Raw genomic sequence first — 16,116 nt, forward strand, 5'->3', positions numbered from 1 at the left:
GGAGTGAGTCAGCCCCAGCAGCTGAGCACTGGGGCTGAGCGCCGTGTCTGTAGGCAGACAGGGGCGGAACGGCTCGGCAGGGAACATGGGTAGGAGCAGGGCTTAGCAAATCCATAAAAAATGGACCAGAATGACCTAAGCCAGTGCAGTCTTCCTTCCCTTCTCCACCTTCTCAAGGAGAAACACCCTTAGGGCTGTACAAAGAGTGTGTTGTTAACTGTCATTCTTTGCTGGTGAAAGGACAGTTCCTCCTGTCACCTCTTTATGTTTCTTCCTGCTCCTCTGGCCCAAGAAACTAGTCAGTCATTATTTGACATTAAAGTATTTCCAGTCTAAACTAATAAAAAGGTAGGGGGAGGAGGCTTCTCATTCTGTTCTTTCTATGTATTCCTATGAAAATCCATCTATGGCAGCAGTTTGTTTTCTCTTGAATTTTAGCCTTGTTTTTCTTGGTGTCCGGAGGGTAGTTGTCATAATAAAGGGAGGAATTGCCAACAGATTGTCTGAATGCTCTTCGCACACATCATGAAAATATCATCAGGTCTTTGTATGTCAGAGTGTTGGAGAGGAAGGCACACATGGTGCTTGGATTAAAGACATTGAGCAATGAGAAAATGTGTTTTTATGCACTTGGCCCCCGGCACTGACTAATTATCCTTTGTGCCAGCAAGTTCCCTACACATTACAATACACTACACATTGCAAGTTCCCTACAAGGTCATTACTTTCTGCAATTCTTCTGTGTGAAGTTAAATTATGGATCATGTCAGAGCAGGACTGACATCAGTGAAGGAACACAAATCCTACCTGGACAAAATGCAAGCCTTTGGCTGCAGCCTTTATTCCCAAGGGAAGAACAGTCAAGCCTCAACTCCCCCACATCCTCCTCCTTGGGAACTGTGAGGCATATAAAAAGTCATTTGGGCTTTGGTAGCATATGAAACATGTCCTGGGAATAGAGGCTTCCATTCTGTATGGAAGTCCTTAAATACAGGACTCTCATTTAAATTTTCACTCTGCTTCCAGAAGAAAAAAACCCTTAGAATGGATTTTGAGTGACATATCTGGCTTGTCTGTACTCTGATAAATCTTCATTCCTATCTGATAAAACATCTTTATTCTTGCTTTTTTCAATATGGGGAGGTGTAACTCATTAAGAGGCTGTGCTCTGCAGCTCTGCTAAGTTTTATCTGGTTGTATCCCTCTACACACAGAGTTTTCTACCTCCATGATGGAACTGCAAGCAGGATGTGAATTACATGTATTTTAGGCCTTTTTGCATTGTCAGAAGAATAAAAAATTCTCTCAGAGACAATAGAAACATGATCTGAATTAAATATTGCAATGTCAGACCTCATCTTGTATGGTAAACTTTATTTTCCATTCTTTTTTAGGCTGCTTTTGGTTTCAGTCACACTGCTTTCTATTTATTCAATACATCTCCTGTTGGTGTGTTCAAAGGAAACAGGTAATTTATTATGTTCCCCTATTCAGTAGAATGTAAAAATCAAGAGGTGACAAGTGTTCAGATGAGGCCAGATGCTTTGTGTAAGTTTCTATCACTTTGCTGACACAATAGGAAGGCCTGACACACTTGGGGTCAGAAGCCTAGAATTAACAAGAATTTAAAGAATTTATGGCATGGCAATGGAGAACAACATCACTGTAAAGAGAAAAACTTATGACAAAGAATGAATGCTGCTGCCCAGAAATGATATCTTCAGTGAGCCAAGAGGAGCAGCTCATAAAGTTTATTTGCATTACAAATCAAATTTCAAATTAAATATAATGAATCTTTGCCTATGATGAAGCTTACCTGGAAATACAGTGGTTAGTGTGAAACTCCTGATAATCTTTGTGGTGGAGTTTTCTTAGAATAAAATAAAAGGGAACAGTTCTTTCACAGAGAGAAGTGTAACTGTAACACAGATGCACTATCTAAACTCAGAAATTAGAAGTTGCCTACAGTTCAAGAAGTCTTTTTCCTTGTTAACGTCTAAATCCATATTTTAAAAATAATCTGTGCACAAAATACTGTAATATTTAAATATGCAATTTGGACATACATGATCACTATTACAGCACGTATAATGTCAATAACTGCCTATTTAAACTAGCTACAGGTGCCTTAATATGGATACATTTGTGCCCCATTACTTCCCAAAATCTAAGTCCTGATTTCTATATTGCTGGTACGTTTAAGCTCAAACTTACTTTTAACACAAATTTCAAAGCAGAAATGTCAGCTGTAAGGTAATATAGAGAAAAAGAGATAATGGGATACATTTTAAAAATCATCTATCTAGTGTAGCGTCTGAATATTTCTCTTTCTGTTCCTATGGATCTCAGCATTTTCACAATGCCCAATCTTTTTATCAGCCTACATCACCGCCAAGTAAAAAAAAACAAAACCTTTAACATAAACACAAACCAATTAATAGAGGAATTTCACAAGCTTGACAGATATTTGAAAAGAAATTTTAATTATAGTTTACACCTTTGCCTGCTTTGCCAAAAACATACGACACTGAGAATTCACAGGTTAAGGCTTTGTCATTAGAAGCCATAAATGATGCTCTAAACCAGTGGTTGTCCTCATTTGTTCATTCAGTCAAGGCAAGCAGAACTGCAGAATGGCAGTAGTGTGTGTCTGGGCTGCCAGGGCTGACTTATGGATCCTGCTGTGCCGGTTTTTTTTCTGGAGAGGAGCCTTTCTACATTACTCTCATTGCAGGTGCAAAACTTAAGATACTGGGATGAGGATACCAGAACTTAACATGTCACTCGGGGTATAGACAGACTCATTAAAGGGGTGTAATAGTCTCATTAAGAGCTTCCATTTCAGAAGTGACTGCTAGTCAACAGTCAAGAAAACATTCCTACATCATTTTCAGCCCTAGAAATTACAAGAGAGCTTCCTACTTGCAAAGGGCAGGTTTGGCTGCATAAATAGGTGCTTGGCTAAAAAGGAAATCTAAGTGCTTTGACTCAACAGCTTTCAATAGCTCTCCTCTTCTTCTCATGCAGGCTGCATGGTGTATGAAAAGCTTGGTGAGCAGATCTTTGGTACCCCAGGGAAAATGATTGTCTTTGGATCTACATCTCTTCAGAATGTTGGAGGTAAAGGAAATAAGAAATATTGAAAAACAAAGCCCAGGAATATCTCAATAATTTTACAGCTACAGACAAATCAGATTCCTTCTCTCCGTGATATCCAGGGATCTTCATGCTCCTCAGTATAGTTGTGGTTATCATTTTGCATGCAGCCCTTTAAAAATACTGCATTACTGATCAGTAATTTACAATCAGTCATAGTTTGGGGTCTTCTATCATCAGACACGGATGTAGGAAAAGTTAAGGATGCTTCTCAGCACTTGTTCCACAAAATATTTTACCTGTTTTCTAAAATTATTTTCTTCTTCCTCCAGCAATGTTGAGCTATCTCTTCATAGTCAAAAATGAGCTGCCTTCTGCCATAAAGTTTCTAATGGGAAAAGAAGAAACTTTTTCGTAAGTTGAATTAGTTCTGGTACTTAGACTGTAGAATTTAACATTGTATAGTAAAGTTTAAACATATCTTTACAAAAGCTCTGAAATATTGGATACCCTTTAGGTTTGTCAAAGTAGATTTTCACAGGAATATCTCAGGAGGTTAATAAAACACAAGACAAATTTGGGAAGGAGAAGATGGATAGAAAATGAAAGCTTTTGTTACCCTTTTTGCACACCAGCTTTTCATGAAGAATTTTGTTATATACAAAACTTTTGTCATAGAATCCAATATTTTACAGTGTTAGGCAACACTTGAAATACTGTGAACAATGCAAGTTAAAGATACTGTGTGTTTCCCTGAGTTCTCAGCCTCTTACATGATTTTGCCCCTGAAACAATGTCCACTGAGTGAAATTCTTTCCTACTAGCATGTGACAACTGCAGAATATAATACTAAGATTTCTGGCCCTTATCACTACTTGGCGTTTACCAGCTACTTTAGTAGAGGGGTGGCATTTCTGTATACTAGTAATAACCCCTTGCACTGGAATATATGGTGTGCTGCAGTGTAGGAGAAGGTGGTAGAGATTCCATTCTTCAGGCTTTCCTACTACACTGGACCAAGCAATGGAAATCGGTCATACAGAACATCACTAACACTGCCCCTTCTCCTCTTTCTTTATTTGCAGTAGAGTGCAAAGCACTTTGGTGGAGGAGATGCAGACTTGGGCTAGTTAGTTCATGCCAGCCTGCTGGAGCCTGGTTTGCTGCTCTGGTCGCGCGCCTGGGTGGTTTGGCAAATGACTCATGGTGGCCCCCCAGCCCCACTGTGCTCTATGGCCCTTTGTGTGATCGTTCCTCATCCTGGCAGGGTGGCTTATAGCAGGTTACAGAGGTGGTTCTGCCTCTCAGACCCACGCACTGATCTCCATGGCAGGGTAATACTTTGGTTACTCTGGAAGTCTGCCCTGAGTCAGAGCAGTGCCATGAGTACTTAATGAGTCTACAAAGCCAAGATGTGGTCCCTTCTCTCCTTTTGTAGGAGCTTGTAGTGTAAGGAGACCAAAGATAGTACTGTAAGTATAGCAATCAAAGAGGATGACTGAGTGAAAAGAACCAGAAAATGTTTAAGATGTGCTCATGGTATGTTTTTTTGGAATTTATACAGGGAGTGGTACGTGGATGGGCGAATTCTTGTTGTCACAGTGACGTTTTGTATAATCCTCCCTTTATGTCTCTTGAAGAACTTAGGTAAGATGAAAATGCCATCATGAGTATCAAAAAAAAGTAACATCGTGCCACTGATGGCCAAACTGGCAATTCAATTATAATAATAAAAATATGCTGTCATTTTTTTCTAAGCCATCTCCCTGATCCAGAAATTGTCTGTGTTCTGAGCATTTTGAAACAAGTAGGCCTAAATTATCACAATGATTGAGCTCAGTATAAACCAGTTTTATCCATACAATTGTGCAAATTGATTTTAAAAATTATAGTTAAGAGGGTCTTCATTTCATAAGATAATTCAATTTTATGTGTGGCCCATAAAAGCAACTTCACAAATGGTGAGATTACAAAAAATGTTACTTTTCTATCAGCATCAACATTTTTCCTGGTGAGGTTAACTGGAAGTATTGGACTTTGAAGTAAGATATGTACAGACATTTGCATTTTCAGATGTGTTTGAATCCACTGAGATGCCAGTAGGTACACAGTGTGTTTTTTTAAAACCATGCTGGTTACAGCATTTGGCACCAAAGTCCATTTGGGATCTTCCTTTTGAGACAAAAACCCAAACTCAGCTGACGTGACTCAGGGAACCTGGGTCACATTCACACTGCAATTGCACACTTTCATGTTTTTCTCAGTTATCACAGCCTCTTTTAAAAGTAAAGTTAGTTAAACCAATGTAAAGGTGACCCTGAGTATGTCACAACAGATCAGAGCAAGGCTTAGGCTTGCCCGAAAGACTTGAAAGACTTTGGAAGACTCCCAAACCAGCAGTACATGCTTTTGTCCTGCCCAGATGTTCGCAATTACACATATTAAATGTGTAATATGCTTGAACTTCTTATGAAGAAGCAAACAGCAGTAAAAACCAAGATAAGACTAATAAAATTACTCTGTATGAGACTTCCTCTTAATTTCTTTCAGGATACCTTGGCTATACCAGTGGATTTTCATTAAGCTGTATGGTATTTTTCCTGGTAGTGGTAAGTTCAACTTGCCTTCTTTGTTGGATGAGTCACTTAGCATCATAGAATTGTTAAGGCTGGAAAAAGACCTTTAAGACCATCAAGTCCAGCTATCAACCCAGCACCTTGTTCGCCATTAAACTATGTCCTCAAGTGAAAAATCCACTTGTGTGTTTTTTGAACACTTATAGGGATAGTGACTCCACCACTTCCCTGGTCTTTCCAATGCTTTATAACCATTTTCATGAAAAAAAAAATTCCTAATGTCCAGTTTGAATGCCCCCGGTACAACTTAAGGTCATTTCCTCTTGTTCTGTCCCTTGTTATGTGGAAGAAGAGGCTGAGCTCCACCTGGCTACAGCCGAGAGTGATAAGGTCCCTGCTCAGCCCTCCAGGCTAAACATCCCCAGCTTCCTCAGCAGCTTCTCTTACGACTCAGTCTAGACCCTTCATCATCTCTGTTGCCCTTCTCTGGACTTGCTCCAGCACCTCAGTGTCCTTCTTGTAGTGAGGAGCCCAGAACTGGACACAGCACTCAAGGGAAAGCCTCACCAGTGCTGCATACTGGGAAATGATCACTTCCTTAGTCCTGCTGGCCACACTCTAGCTGATACAGGCCAGGATGCCCACAATTCCACTGATATTTTAATTTAAATTGTCTTTTTATTATTATTTTAGCAATTAGCTATCTTTTGCTCTTATTCTAGGTTATTTACAAGAAGTTTCAAATTCCCTGTGATGGACAAGGGCTAAATGCAACATCATCTATCCTATCAAATAGCTCAGAACATACGTGTAAGCCAAAGTATGTTATCTTTAATTCCAAGGTATGTTTCTTTTTATAATACTTACTTTTAATTCACATAATATATGCACCTAAACCCCATGTTCTTATTCTGATCAGCACCACAAAGAGCCTGATTCTTCATGGTTCCCCTTGTGATCCAGTGGTAAATGCACAACAGATCTCCTTGCCCAGTCTTACAGAGATGCCATGGTGAATGTGCCTCCTTACAGCCTTGTCCTGCCCCGGTAGTAGAGGTGTTAAGGATATGAGCCCAAGCTACCACTGGACAATAACTGCTTTCTTTAGGAGACTTTTCCTTTCCACTGCTGCTTACTGTCCATGCTGCAACTGTGCCTTTAGGCTGTTGCTCAGTAGAGGCTGAGTAGGCCACACCTGCATCCAAAGCCCATAATCTCTGTCCTTCTGCACACAAATCACTTCTTTGTAACAGGGTACATGTTTCTGTAGCCATGCGGTGAACTGGATTGTGAAAAGGATATGGTTGAAAGATAATCCAGCAAAAATTTGGTTGCCTTCCAGCTGGATGGTTCCTTCCTTCACCACACAGCTGCAGAAAAAGTTGGTCTAAGAGAATGTGAGAGGGCAGCTGTCTGTAACTGTGGGAGCAGGAGAATGGCTCCTGTCAGCTGTGCTGGGAGGCAGTGCTCCCAGTGAAACAGCACCTTATCCATCAGTGCGTGGTCCTCAGGGCCTTAGTCACATTCATAGGGAATGTACATTTACAGCAGAGGTGTGCAAAAAGTTGTTGTTTTTTTTTTTTTTTAATTTAACCCACCAGCTTCAGTTGAAGAAGCCAAGCAAAGCACTTTTCTTTGGTTGGGGGTAACCATCACCCCAGATCCAGCATGATGGACCAAGAACTAGTTAACTTGTTGTGCCATGGCAGCTTAGGTGTAGGCATATTTTAGAAAGCATTGAAGGGTAGTGGTCTTATGCATTTGCCTCAGAGCCAATGGAGGCACCTCAGAAGGATTGGTCCATCTGAATTACGCACACCAGAGCTGAATTTCAGAGGTTTGCCCTCAGGGCCAACAATTTGCCAGTCACTTTAGCAACTTCAATGTGTGAGAGGAGAGAGTACAATTTCACAGAATAGAGGGATATCTGAGGCTGGCAGAGACCTGGAGGTCACCTAGTTGAACTCCTGTGCTGAGGCAGTGTCAGCCAGCCCCGTGTCCAGGCAGCTTCTGAATATCCCTGCAGATGGAGACACCACAATAGTACTGTGCTGTGAGTGAGGGAGAGGTGGCAAAGACCTGGCAAGGAGGGACCTCTGGAGAGCAACCAGCGCATTTAGTGAATCTGTTAGGCCTGGGGTGCACCATAGGATGTCTTGTATGGGAAGGGGATGCCTGTGACCAGCACAAGCAGATCTCAGAGGGCAGGACAGAGCTGTGTGTAGAATGGACTCATGTCCTTTGAGGAGGACCTATATATAATTTCCTGTGACCTCTGCTCATACCTGTTCTCTCAGGAGAATAGAAGTGCATGGGCACTGACACCATTTTTGAAGTTTGGCTGAGGACTGAAACCCACTCAGGTTCTTAGTGGAGAAGGGGCTGAGGTCCCACTTGGAGGCCTCTTCCGCTTTCTGGTGACATAATTGTCTTTTTCCCAAGAAGAAGCATGCTCCATCCACAGCCCTCCTAGTCCTTCTGTTGGCCTGGAAAATTAAGGGATTCAGTCTGGTACCTTGTAATATCCATTTATTTGTAAGTTCTGCATTCCTGTTCTCTTTTCTTACAGTCTGGATACGGGCTTCCTCTTCAGGACTTCAGCCTTAGCACCATGGGTGCGCACCCCTCTCCATGCCAAGGCAGGGTAGCGTAGCGGTGACCCACCATGCGTCCCTTTCACGCGTGACACTGTGCTAGTAACGGGGGCAGTAGCTGGGCAGGCAAGCCCATCCCAGGGGGCAAAGCCAGCAGCAGCGTGTGCTCTGTGAGCACAGTCAGTGCTGCACTCATGCCACCAACACAAAGACTTTGTCCTCCTGTTGAAAGCACTGTTTTCAACATTTCATTGAATACATGCTAATTGACAGGTCTTCTGCCTTCTCAGAAAGGCTCTCAATGTTCTGTTGAAGAGTCCAGTGAGCTGGGAGCTGAGGTAGTTGAACACGGAACATTTCTTCACACCACTGGGGGAAATACTTCTTAACTCATTTTCTGAAATTCTCTCTGAACAGACCGTGTACGCTTTGCCCACCATTGCTTTTGCGTTTGTGTGCCACCCATCAGTCCTCCCGATTTACAGCGAACTTAAAGAGTAAGCCTTTCTTTTTTTTTTTTTTTTTTTTTTCCAGTTTATTGTTTGGAGCCATTTTACATGGAAAATGTCAGCACAGAGGTGCTCTGAATCATTCATGCCACTCAGAGGTGTGCTTTAGTAACACCCAACAAGCATGGCTGTCAGCTAGGAAATCTGGCCTCCCAGATTTTGCTGTGCCCCTGGGGCAGGGGCGAGGGAGGTGGAGAATAATGCAACACCTGGGAGTTTTCCCTGGAAGTACACAGCAGCCTGGGGAGAGCCAAGTTCTGCTGGTTGATATTTGGCAGAGGAGAGGTGTGTGTTCCACAGCATTAGTGCAGTATTTTCTACCCATGGGCACACAAAAAATTTCTCTGCAGTCATTCAGAACATTTTTGGGTTTTTTTTCTCTCTGTATAATTTTATCGTTCCTTCATTTTCACCTTTTAATTTAATTACCAAAGTGTTTTCAGGGTCATCCTCTGTCCACACGGCTTCACTGTTTAAGCAGGTACAGACATGGAGCAGACCCACAGGTCACACCCACTATTTTTTCACTTAAGCCCCAAGTAGGTTTCTTTTCCCCAGTCCTTTTCTTCCTTGTGCAGCTGTCAGTGAGTTTCTGTTTTAAATGAAAATGCATTCATGAGTCTCCCCAGAATTACTATGCTTATGCAAACACCTAATACATTTTGAAACAGCTATGGAAAAATCCAGCCCAACCATTCTTATGTGTTCTTTTCTTGTTCTTTCTCCAGCCGTTCACAGAAAAAAATGCAGTTGGTTTCAAATATCTCATTTTTTGCCATGTTTCTGATGTACTTTATGACTGCCATATTTGGCTATTTGACTTTCTACGGTAAGTATGCAGTTCTTTACTGATCAGAGTAGAAAGGGGATACGTGTAAAATCAATAGTGTATCCCAGCTAGAAAGGAAAGTCCCATCCACTTATATTAAAATACTTTTCCAAATGATTTTCCTTGAATTTCTCATGTTGAAGGTATAAAGCCTTTCCTCTTTTTCCCCTGTGGATGAAAAGAACAAGTGAAAGTATTATTTGCAAAAGGCATTTTCAAAATATGAGGGAAAGATTTTTTTTACAGAACTGGGGATTAGCTGGGCCCCACTAAGATTTTGTTCCAAGGTCCTCACCTGAATGATGTGTGCATTGGTAATGGCTGAAGCATGCCTATTTGCAAAAATTGAGACAGATTTGAGAGCAGGTCCTAGGAAATCGGCCATCACAGCTTTTTCACTTTCTTAGTGACACTTCCATCACAGAGGCAACAGACCAAATGTTTTCCCTGTGTCCCTAGAGCTGACCTCTTTGGGTCTTGGTTAAACAAGCTGTCAATGAAGGCAGGGAAGCTTTGAGTGTTGTCCCAGCTCAGCCACCAAGGATGATTATCTCCATGTTTGAGACTCCCACCCTCTCTTTTTCCTTGCATATCAATTCACTTAACAAACAAATTATTTTGTACTGCTAAAGGATACAATATGTATGCCCTACAGCCACAACTGTTAAGTAAAGTAGGATAAAATATGAAATGTTGCCCGGGAACTTGCAGGAATGTTGCCCATGGAGCTCTCATGTTCCAATGTCATGAGAATGTTGAAAAGTAGTGTCTTTTTCCATGGACTGTTAAGAGGTTACAAGACAGGTGACAAAGCTAATGTTTGCCTTTTGCCTGAGAGTCACCCATCAGTCTTCACCACCCTATTCCAAGTGGCATTTTTGTTACAACCTCCTCATTCATGATACTGTCCCTTGTCAGCCACCAATTGCAAGAGAAAAAAATATGAAATGTGGCTTTTTTTTTTTTCAAAGGTGTACCTATCTCATATTTGATTTCTCAGACTCCCATTCTGAGGCCTTGAGTATACATGTGTTGAAGTAACTTGAGGTCATCTTTTCTAATTTTCCCCATAAACCCACAAATAGGCTGCAAGTGACAACAGCATCAGCCGCTTTCATCCAGCTGCTCCCATCTAACACATTTTCGTAGAGATGCATCAAATTAGCAGCCCCAGGGAGCAAGTGGGTGTAAATCAGCATGGACCCCTTCACTTTGGCAGGGAGGAGATTCTGATGTGATTGCCCCAGGGATCTGAGGAGGCAGATCTGTGGCGCTCCTCTCTGGGAATCTCCCACATCCCTCAAGGACGAGGGTCTGGAGTCCATGGAGGAGGTAGGGGCTGCGTCCTTCTGGCCCTCCTGAGGGGAAATGGTGGAGGAATCCCTGGGGTGTCTTGTGTGCCTCTCCCCACATTAGGCATCCCTGCTCTCCAGCACTGAGACCCCACAGGTGGAAGCTGTGGTGAGCTCTGCTGGGGCTTCTGCAGTGTCAGTGCAGTGACAGGCTGCAAAAAAGACATGGAGGGAATATAGAATTCCTCCATAAAATTCCTTCCTTCTGCCCCTTGAGACTGAAAAGACCTTACATTTCATATGTTCACTTACAGTGTTATAACCTCTTCTCTACCCTTACCTGGGTAAGAACAGTATTTTTATTGTGACCATTTCTTCTTTACACCAATAGTACTTGTCTGTTTGCTGTGTTCTCAAAAGTGTTGCAGTGATGACTATATTTACATTGCAGAATTACAGAAAAGAGGTGTTTTTCTTCCCCTAAAAGGTCACAGTGTGGTTGGGCTCTGTGGTGTATCTAGCTGAAAGGAAAACAGACCTTCAACTGTAAGCCTTGCCCTTCACTTCCTACCTGGCTGCAGCCCGTGAGCGGTACAGAAGTTGCAGTCTGTGCTTGCAGGAGCAGAGTAAGCTCTGTGTTGCAGAAAGCTGTGCATGTGCCCGGCTTGAAAACCCCACTCCTGATCTGCAGGGAGGTGGGAGAGTGTTTTCTTTCTCCTGGTGGGGATTCAGGCACTGCCTAGGTGGTGTTGACCTGTGGTCTCTACCCAGAAGGGTGCCCTGGGGGGAATGTAGGCATTTTGCCACAGGACAGATCCCTCTGCCTCCAGGAATACATGAGGTTTTGCCAAGTGCCAGAGATGGTAAATCAGATGTGGCCACTGAGTTCCCTTTAACAGCTGTTACGTTTTACCACCAGCTTTCTAAGATTAGCAGGCAGAAACAAAACATGGACCTAAAAAGGGGCAGCAAGTGTGTTTGGTGGCATGCTTAACAGCCACCCTTTTAGGTTATTGCTCCTGGATATTTAAAAATTACAAAGCAAACACATAGGTCCCTCAGCAACTTGGTTTTCCTGCTGGTTAGTACACGCAGACCTGCTCTGCGCTATTTATCACAGCTTCAAGGAAACATTTTGCAGGAGGTTGTATTAAAATATTGCCAGCACCTCCCTGTTAAGCACCCCCTGTGATTTGTCTTGGCTGCTGGGGCTGCTGGCCAGCGTGGAGCTGAGTTGCAGGCTCTGCTGGCAGCCCTCAGAGGAGCTGCTGAAGGATTTGAGTGCAAATGTCAGAGCGTCCTGCTGAGAGCTAACCCAAGATAGGCTTTGTTCTCAGTTTAGAACAGGGGCACTGCTTTTTGCTGGAAGTTTATTTGCTGTTTAGACCAATTTAGCCCAAGACCTTGCAGTTTATATTAAGTTCAGCCATTGCAGTGCATGTGTTTATTTTAATATAATTTGAAACTTTAAAAAAAGTCCATGGAACCAATTAAAAATAGATTATTTCACTTTACCTATTTCTGTATATATGTATATATGTAAGCAAGCTTTCATGTATGTCTCACTGTTGTCTTTTCTACAGTGAAAATTACCTTAGACTTAGGCATGTGCTGTCATGAATTAAGATGCATTCCCAAATCAGGCCTCCAAAGGATTAATCTGGAGTAATGGGATCATTGGGATTTTGTTCAAAGTGCTGTTTTAACTCAAGGATGTTTCATTCCACACTCTTTTGTTTACAGATAAATCACTTGTTTTTCAAGAAGGCTGTTGTTAAGCAATGATTTTTGTGGACTAATTGCCTTTTTGCCAGAACACTTACCTTACTGTCTTTCCCATAGAGAATGTGCAGTCAGATCTGCTTCACAAATACCAGAGCAAAGATGACATCCTCATCCTGACTGTGCGCTTGGCTGTGATTGTGGCGGTGATACTCACCGTGCCAGTGCTGTTTTTCACTGTAAGTAAAAAGGTCTGCTTGGTTTGGAAGTTGGCAACAGCTGTACACAGCACATTTCTTCAAACCACAGTCCAGTGGTGGCTGAGACTACAATGTTGCAGCTACAAAAAGAACTTGAGCTTGGATTAGTCTTTTCTCATGCTAGACTCCCACTAACTTCTGGAAAATTCTCTATGCAGTAAATAAATAAATTACTTTTGGTCTTACACCTGTTTTAAATTGAATCTACAAGGGTCCTCTCTTACATTATTTTACTGGAGCAGGCTTGGAGGTGAAGCTTCTTTTTAAGTGTAGAAGGATTCAAAAAGGCACTTTAAAAACAGAGGAATATCCTACTGCACATGCATGTGTACCTACAGTTCTGAAATAACAAATTAAGGAGTATTTCAAAGGACATTACTTCAGGCAACTCAAAATTTCTGACAGATCTATGCAGCACTTGTCACAAGAAGAACCAGTTAAAATAAACATGGGAAGCCTTGAATTGGCTCATAGACTATTCTTGACAAGAAACTTTCTCTCTCTCTCTCTCTCTCTCTCCCCCTACAGGTGCGTTCATCATTATTCGAGATGGCCAGAAAAACAAAATTTGACTTATGCCGTCATGTTTTGGTTACTTTTGTTCTTTTGGTTATCATCAACCTGTTAGTCATTTTTATCCCATCCATGAAGGATATCTTTGGAGTTGTAGGTAGAGTATCCTGGTTTTGTACTACTAATAAAAAAAGAGTTGCTAATCAGCAATGTAATAGTTAGCTGTTGCTGACAGTTAACAAAACTCATTCATTTGAATTTTGCAGGGGTCACTTCTGCCAATATGCTGATTTTCATTCTTCCTTCATCGTTGTATTTAAAAATTACACAGCAGGATGGATCAAAGTTGACTCAGAGGATTTGGGTATGCATTCCATTCCCATCAATGCAACACTTCCATCTTGTCATTCTCTTTAACGTGTTAGGTGCAAAGCAGACCTATGTGTGAGCTCCTTCACATTACATTCCCTCTGTGATTCAGTCAGCTGGCAGCTGTGCTTGCCCTTCTCCTTTGCTTACCCTGGGAGTCCCCTGGTGGAGGTGGAGGGGCCATGCCATGCATGGCATCTTGTGTTTTGGGGAGGCCCTGCTCTGTGGGATGAGGTAATTCCCTGGCTGGCAAGCAGCAGCAACTGTCAGCAGGGTGCAGGAAGCCCTCCAGCCCACTTCAACAAGCCTTTCAGAACAGCAAGCTCTCTCTGCTTCTGTGTGTTGATCCAGAAAGCATGCAAAGTGCTCCATTTGCAGTATTCCTCAAGGTTTTAATGGACCTATGTCAGACTTAGGGTGGTTCCACATGAAGCAGCCAGCTAAAGTGATGTGTTAGCCATTTGGCATGCATGAGCAGATAGGAATGGACCTTGGAAAGATTTCCTGTGAGCCCCAGAGAGTGCTGCAGCTGAAAAGATGCAATACTCCTGTGTATTCCCAGTCTAACTAGGCATGCACTGGAAGCATTGTACAGTCAGACCTTTCTTCTCTGAGCAAACAGGTAGAAAACATGTTTCACTTTGGCCGCATCCACAGATCCCATGACAAAAGGGCTGAACTTTGATGAACACATATCCAATGGGAAGAATACACTGGTTTCTGTGAGGCTTTGGAAAGCTCAGAGCTTATCAGTCCTAAAAACAGACTCACTTAATCCTCTTTAGGGATGATCACTGTTTGGAAGTGAATTGAAAGGAGAAAAAAAAAATAGTTTGGTGTTCAGCAAGTAATTATTAATGACACTAATCAGTTTAATTATCTGTGTATCTCGTCTTTACCAGAACTGCTAGCTCATTTTAGCTGATAACTTTGATACATCCCCTTGTACATCTCCTTAAGAGAAGTTAACATACTTGAATTAATTGCCTTTTCTTTTTATTTGTTAATCTTCTCTCCTTTTTTATTTGTTTCAGGCTTCTCTTTTCTTGGCACTGGGGGTATTGTTTTCCCTAGTGAGCATTCCCTTGGTCATCTATGACTGGGTACAATCAGGGGGCAGTGCCGAAGGCCACTGAAGTTCACCTTCTTCTCGAAAGAAGACACCCCTGCCTGCTACACACCAAAATCGCAACCATCTGTTCTGTTGTCTATTCCACCTTTTGTGAGTTTACTCAAATCAAATCCAAATAATGATTATCCAGTACTGAAAATACTGTCATGGGAGTATTTTCTTGCAGAAAACAGACCCATTCTTCCAACAGGCATATCACTCTCTGATCAGCAAACAGTCTGTGTTAATTGTCTATGAGATTATATAGAGCATCGCTCATAGAAATCCATCACAACTATTTTCCCCTCTTCCACCCATGAATTGCGTTGTTACATTATTATCCTTAGCCGTCCAGCCACAAGCTCTGCTCCTTTAGGGGAGCAGTGCCTGTTGCTATCAATTCCAACTGGAGTGTTGTCCATTCACATCTTTCCCCCATCTTTTAGCCAAAACTCTGCTCTCTAATTGTATGCATCTGGTTTGTTGGTTTGTTTGTTTGTTCTGTTGCTGTTTCAGGCACCATTTGCCTCACTGGGTTAAGTGTAGCATTCTGGATACAGGCATGAAAAGCACCACGAGAGCGTAGCTGAGCCCTGTGTAAGGTCCTAAATCCGGTGCTTCTCTCTGATGTTTTGGGGGATGAACCAGCCCCAGGGCTTGGCCCATTCATGGCTCTGGGGAACAGACTGTGTGTGTCTGTGTGTGTGTTTTTGTGATGTGGAGCAGGGAGCAGGAGATCCACCATTCCTCTGGCACACTTGAGCTGGAGGTTGACCAGAAGTTGACCCCAAACCATGAGTACATAAGTCTGAAGAGAAGCAGACATTTGCAGATTTCCATAAGAAGTCTGCATTTTCTTCATCATTAAACTGTTTAGTAATGCCCATTGCTCTCAGAAAAAAAATACCAAGCTCCAGTTTTATCAAAACCTACGCATTTACTCATACCTCATGCCTTTTCCATACCTTGTAGGGACTGGTTCCTCTCTTGTGTCTTACCCTCCTCCCACTGAAGTCAGTGGGGTCTTTGACAGCAGTGGGAGCAGGATTTGACTCACTCTGCCAAACTACTAGATTTCTAATGAAATTGAAATCTGCAACATTTCTTTAAATTAACAGAAATACTTTTTGTATTTACAAGATTTCATTTACATTTTTCATTAGTTCTCCATTACAATTAGAAGATATTCAATTACTACTAGCAGAAACACTGTAACTTGCAACAGCTGCCCACAGAATAAGCATT

The 16,116-nt window shown here is 42.1% G+C and overlaps 1 protein-coding gene across 1 annotated transcript in view; it reads left to right on the top strand.

Moving 5' to 3' along the window:
* Positions 1–15,187, top strand: part of LOC131572768 (sodium-coupled neutral amino acid symporter 1) — a 36,073-nt gene extending 20,886 nt beyond the window's left edge. The window contains exons 5-16 of the mRNA XM_058826094.1: positions 1,395–1,468; positions 3,028–3,120; positions 3,429–3,510; positions 4,661–4,743; positions 5,647–5,705; positions 6,395–6,514; positions 8,684–8,763; positions 9,504–9,604; positions 12,739–12,857; positions 13,407–13,548; positions 13,658–13,755; positions 14,795–15,187. Coding sequence (XP_058682077.1) covers positions 1,395–1,468; positions 3,028–3,120; positions 3,429–3,510; positions 4,661–4,743; positions 5,647–5,705; positions 6,395–6,514; positions 8,684–8,763; positions 9,504–9,604; positions 12,739–12,857; positions 13,407–13,548; positions 13,658–13,755; positions 14,795–14,896 — 1,153 coding nt within the window. The 3' untranslated portion in view covers positions 14,897–15,187. The remainder of the gene's footprint in view (positions 1–1,394; positions 1,469–3,027; positions 3,121–3,428; positions 3,511–4,660; positions 4,744–5,646; positions 5,706–6,394; positions 6,515–8,683; positions 8,764–9,503; positions 9,605–12,738; positions 12,858–13,406; positions 13,549–13,657; positions 13,756–14,794) is intronic.
* The last annotated feature ends 929 nt before the right edge of the window (positions 15,188–16,116 follow it).

Source organism: Poecile atricapillus, chromosome Z (genome assembly GCF_030490865.1).
Source record: "Poecile atricapillus isolate bPoeAtr1 chromosome Z, bPoeAtr1.hap1, whole genome shotgun sequence".
In the NCBI taxonomy this organism is placed as follows: Eukaryota; Metazoa; Chordata; class Aves; order Passeriformes; family Paridae; genus Poecile; species Poecile atricapillus.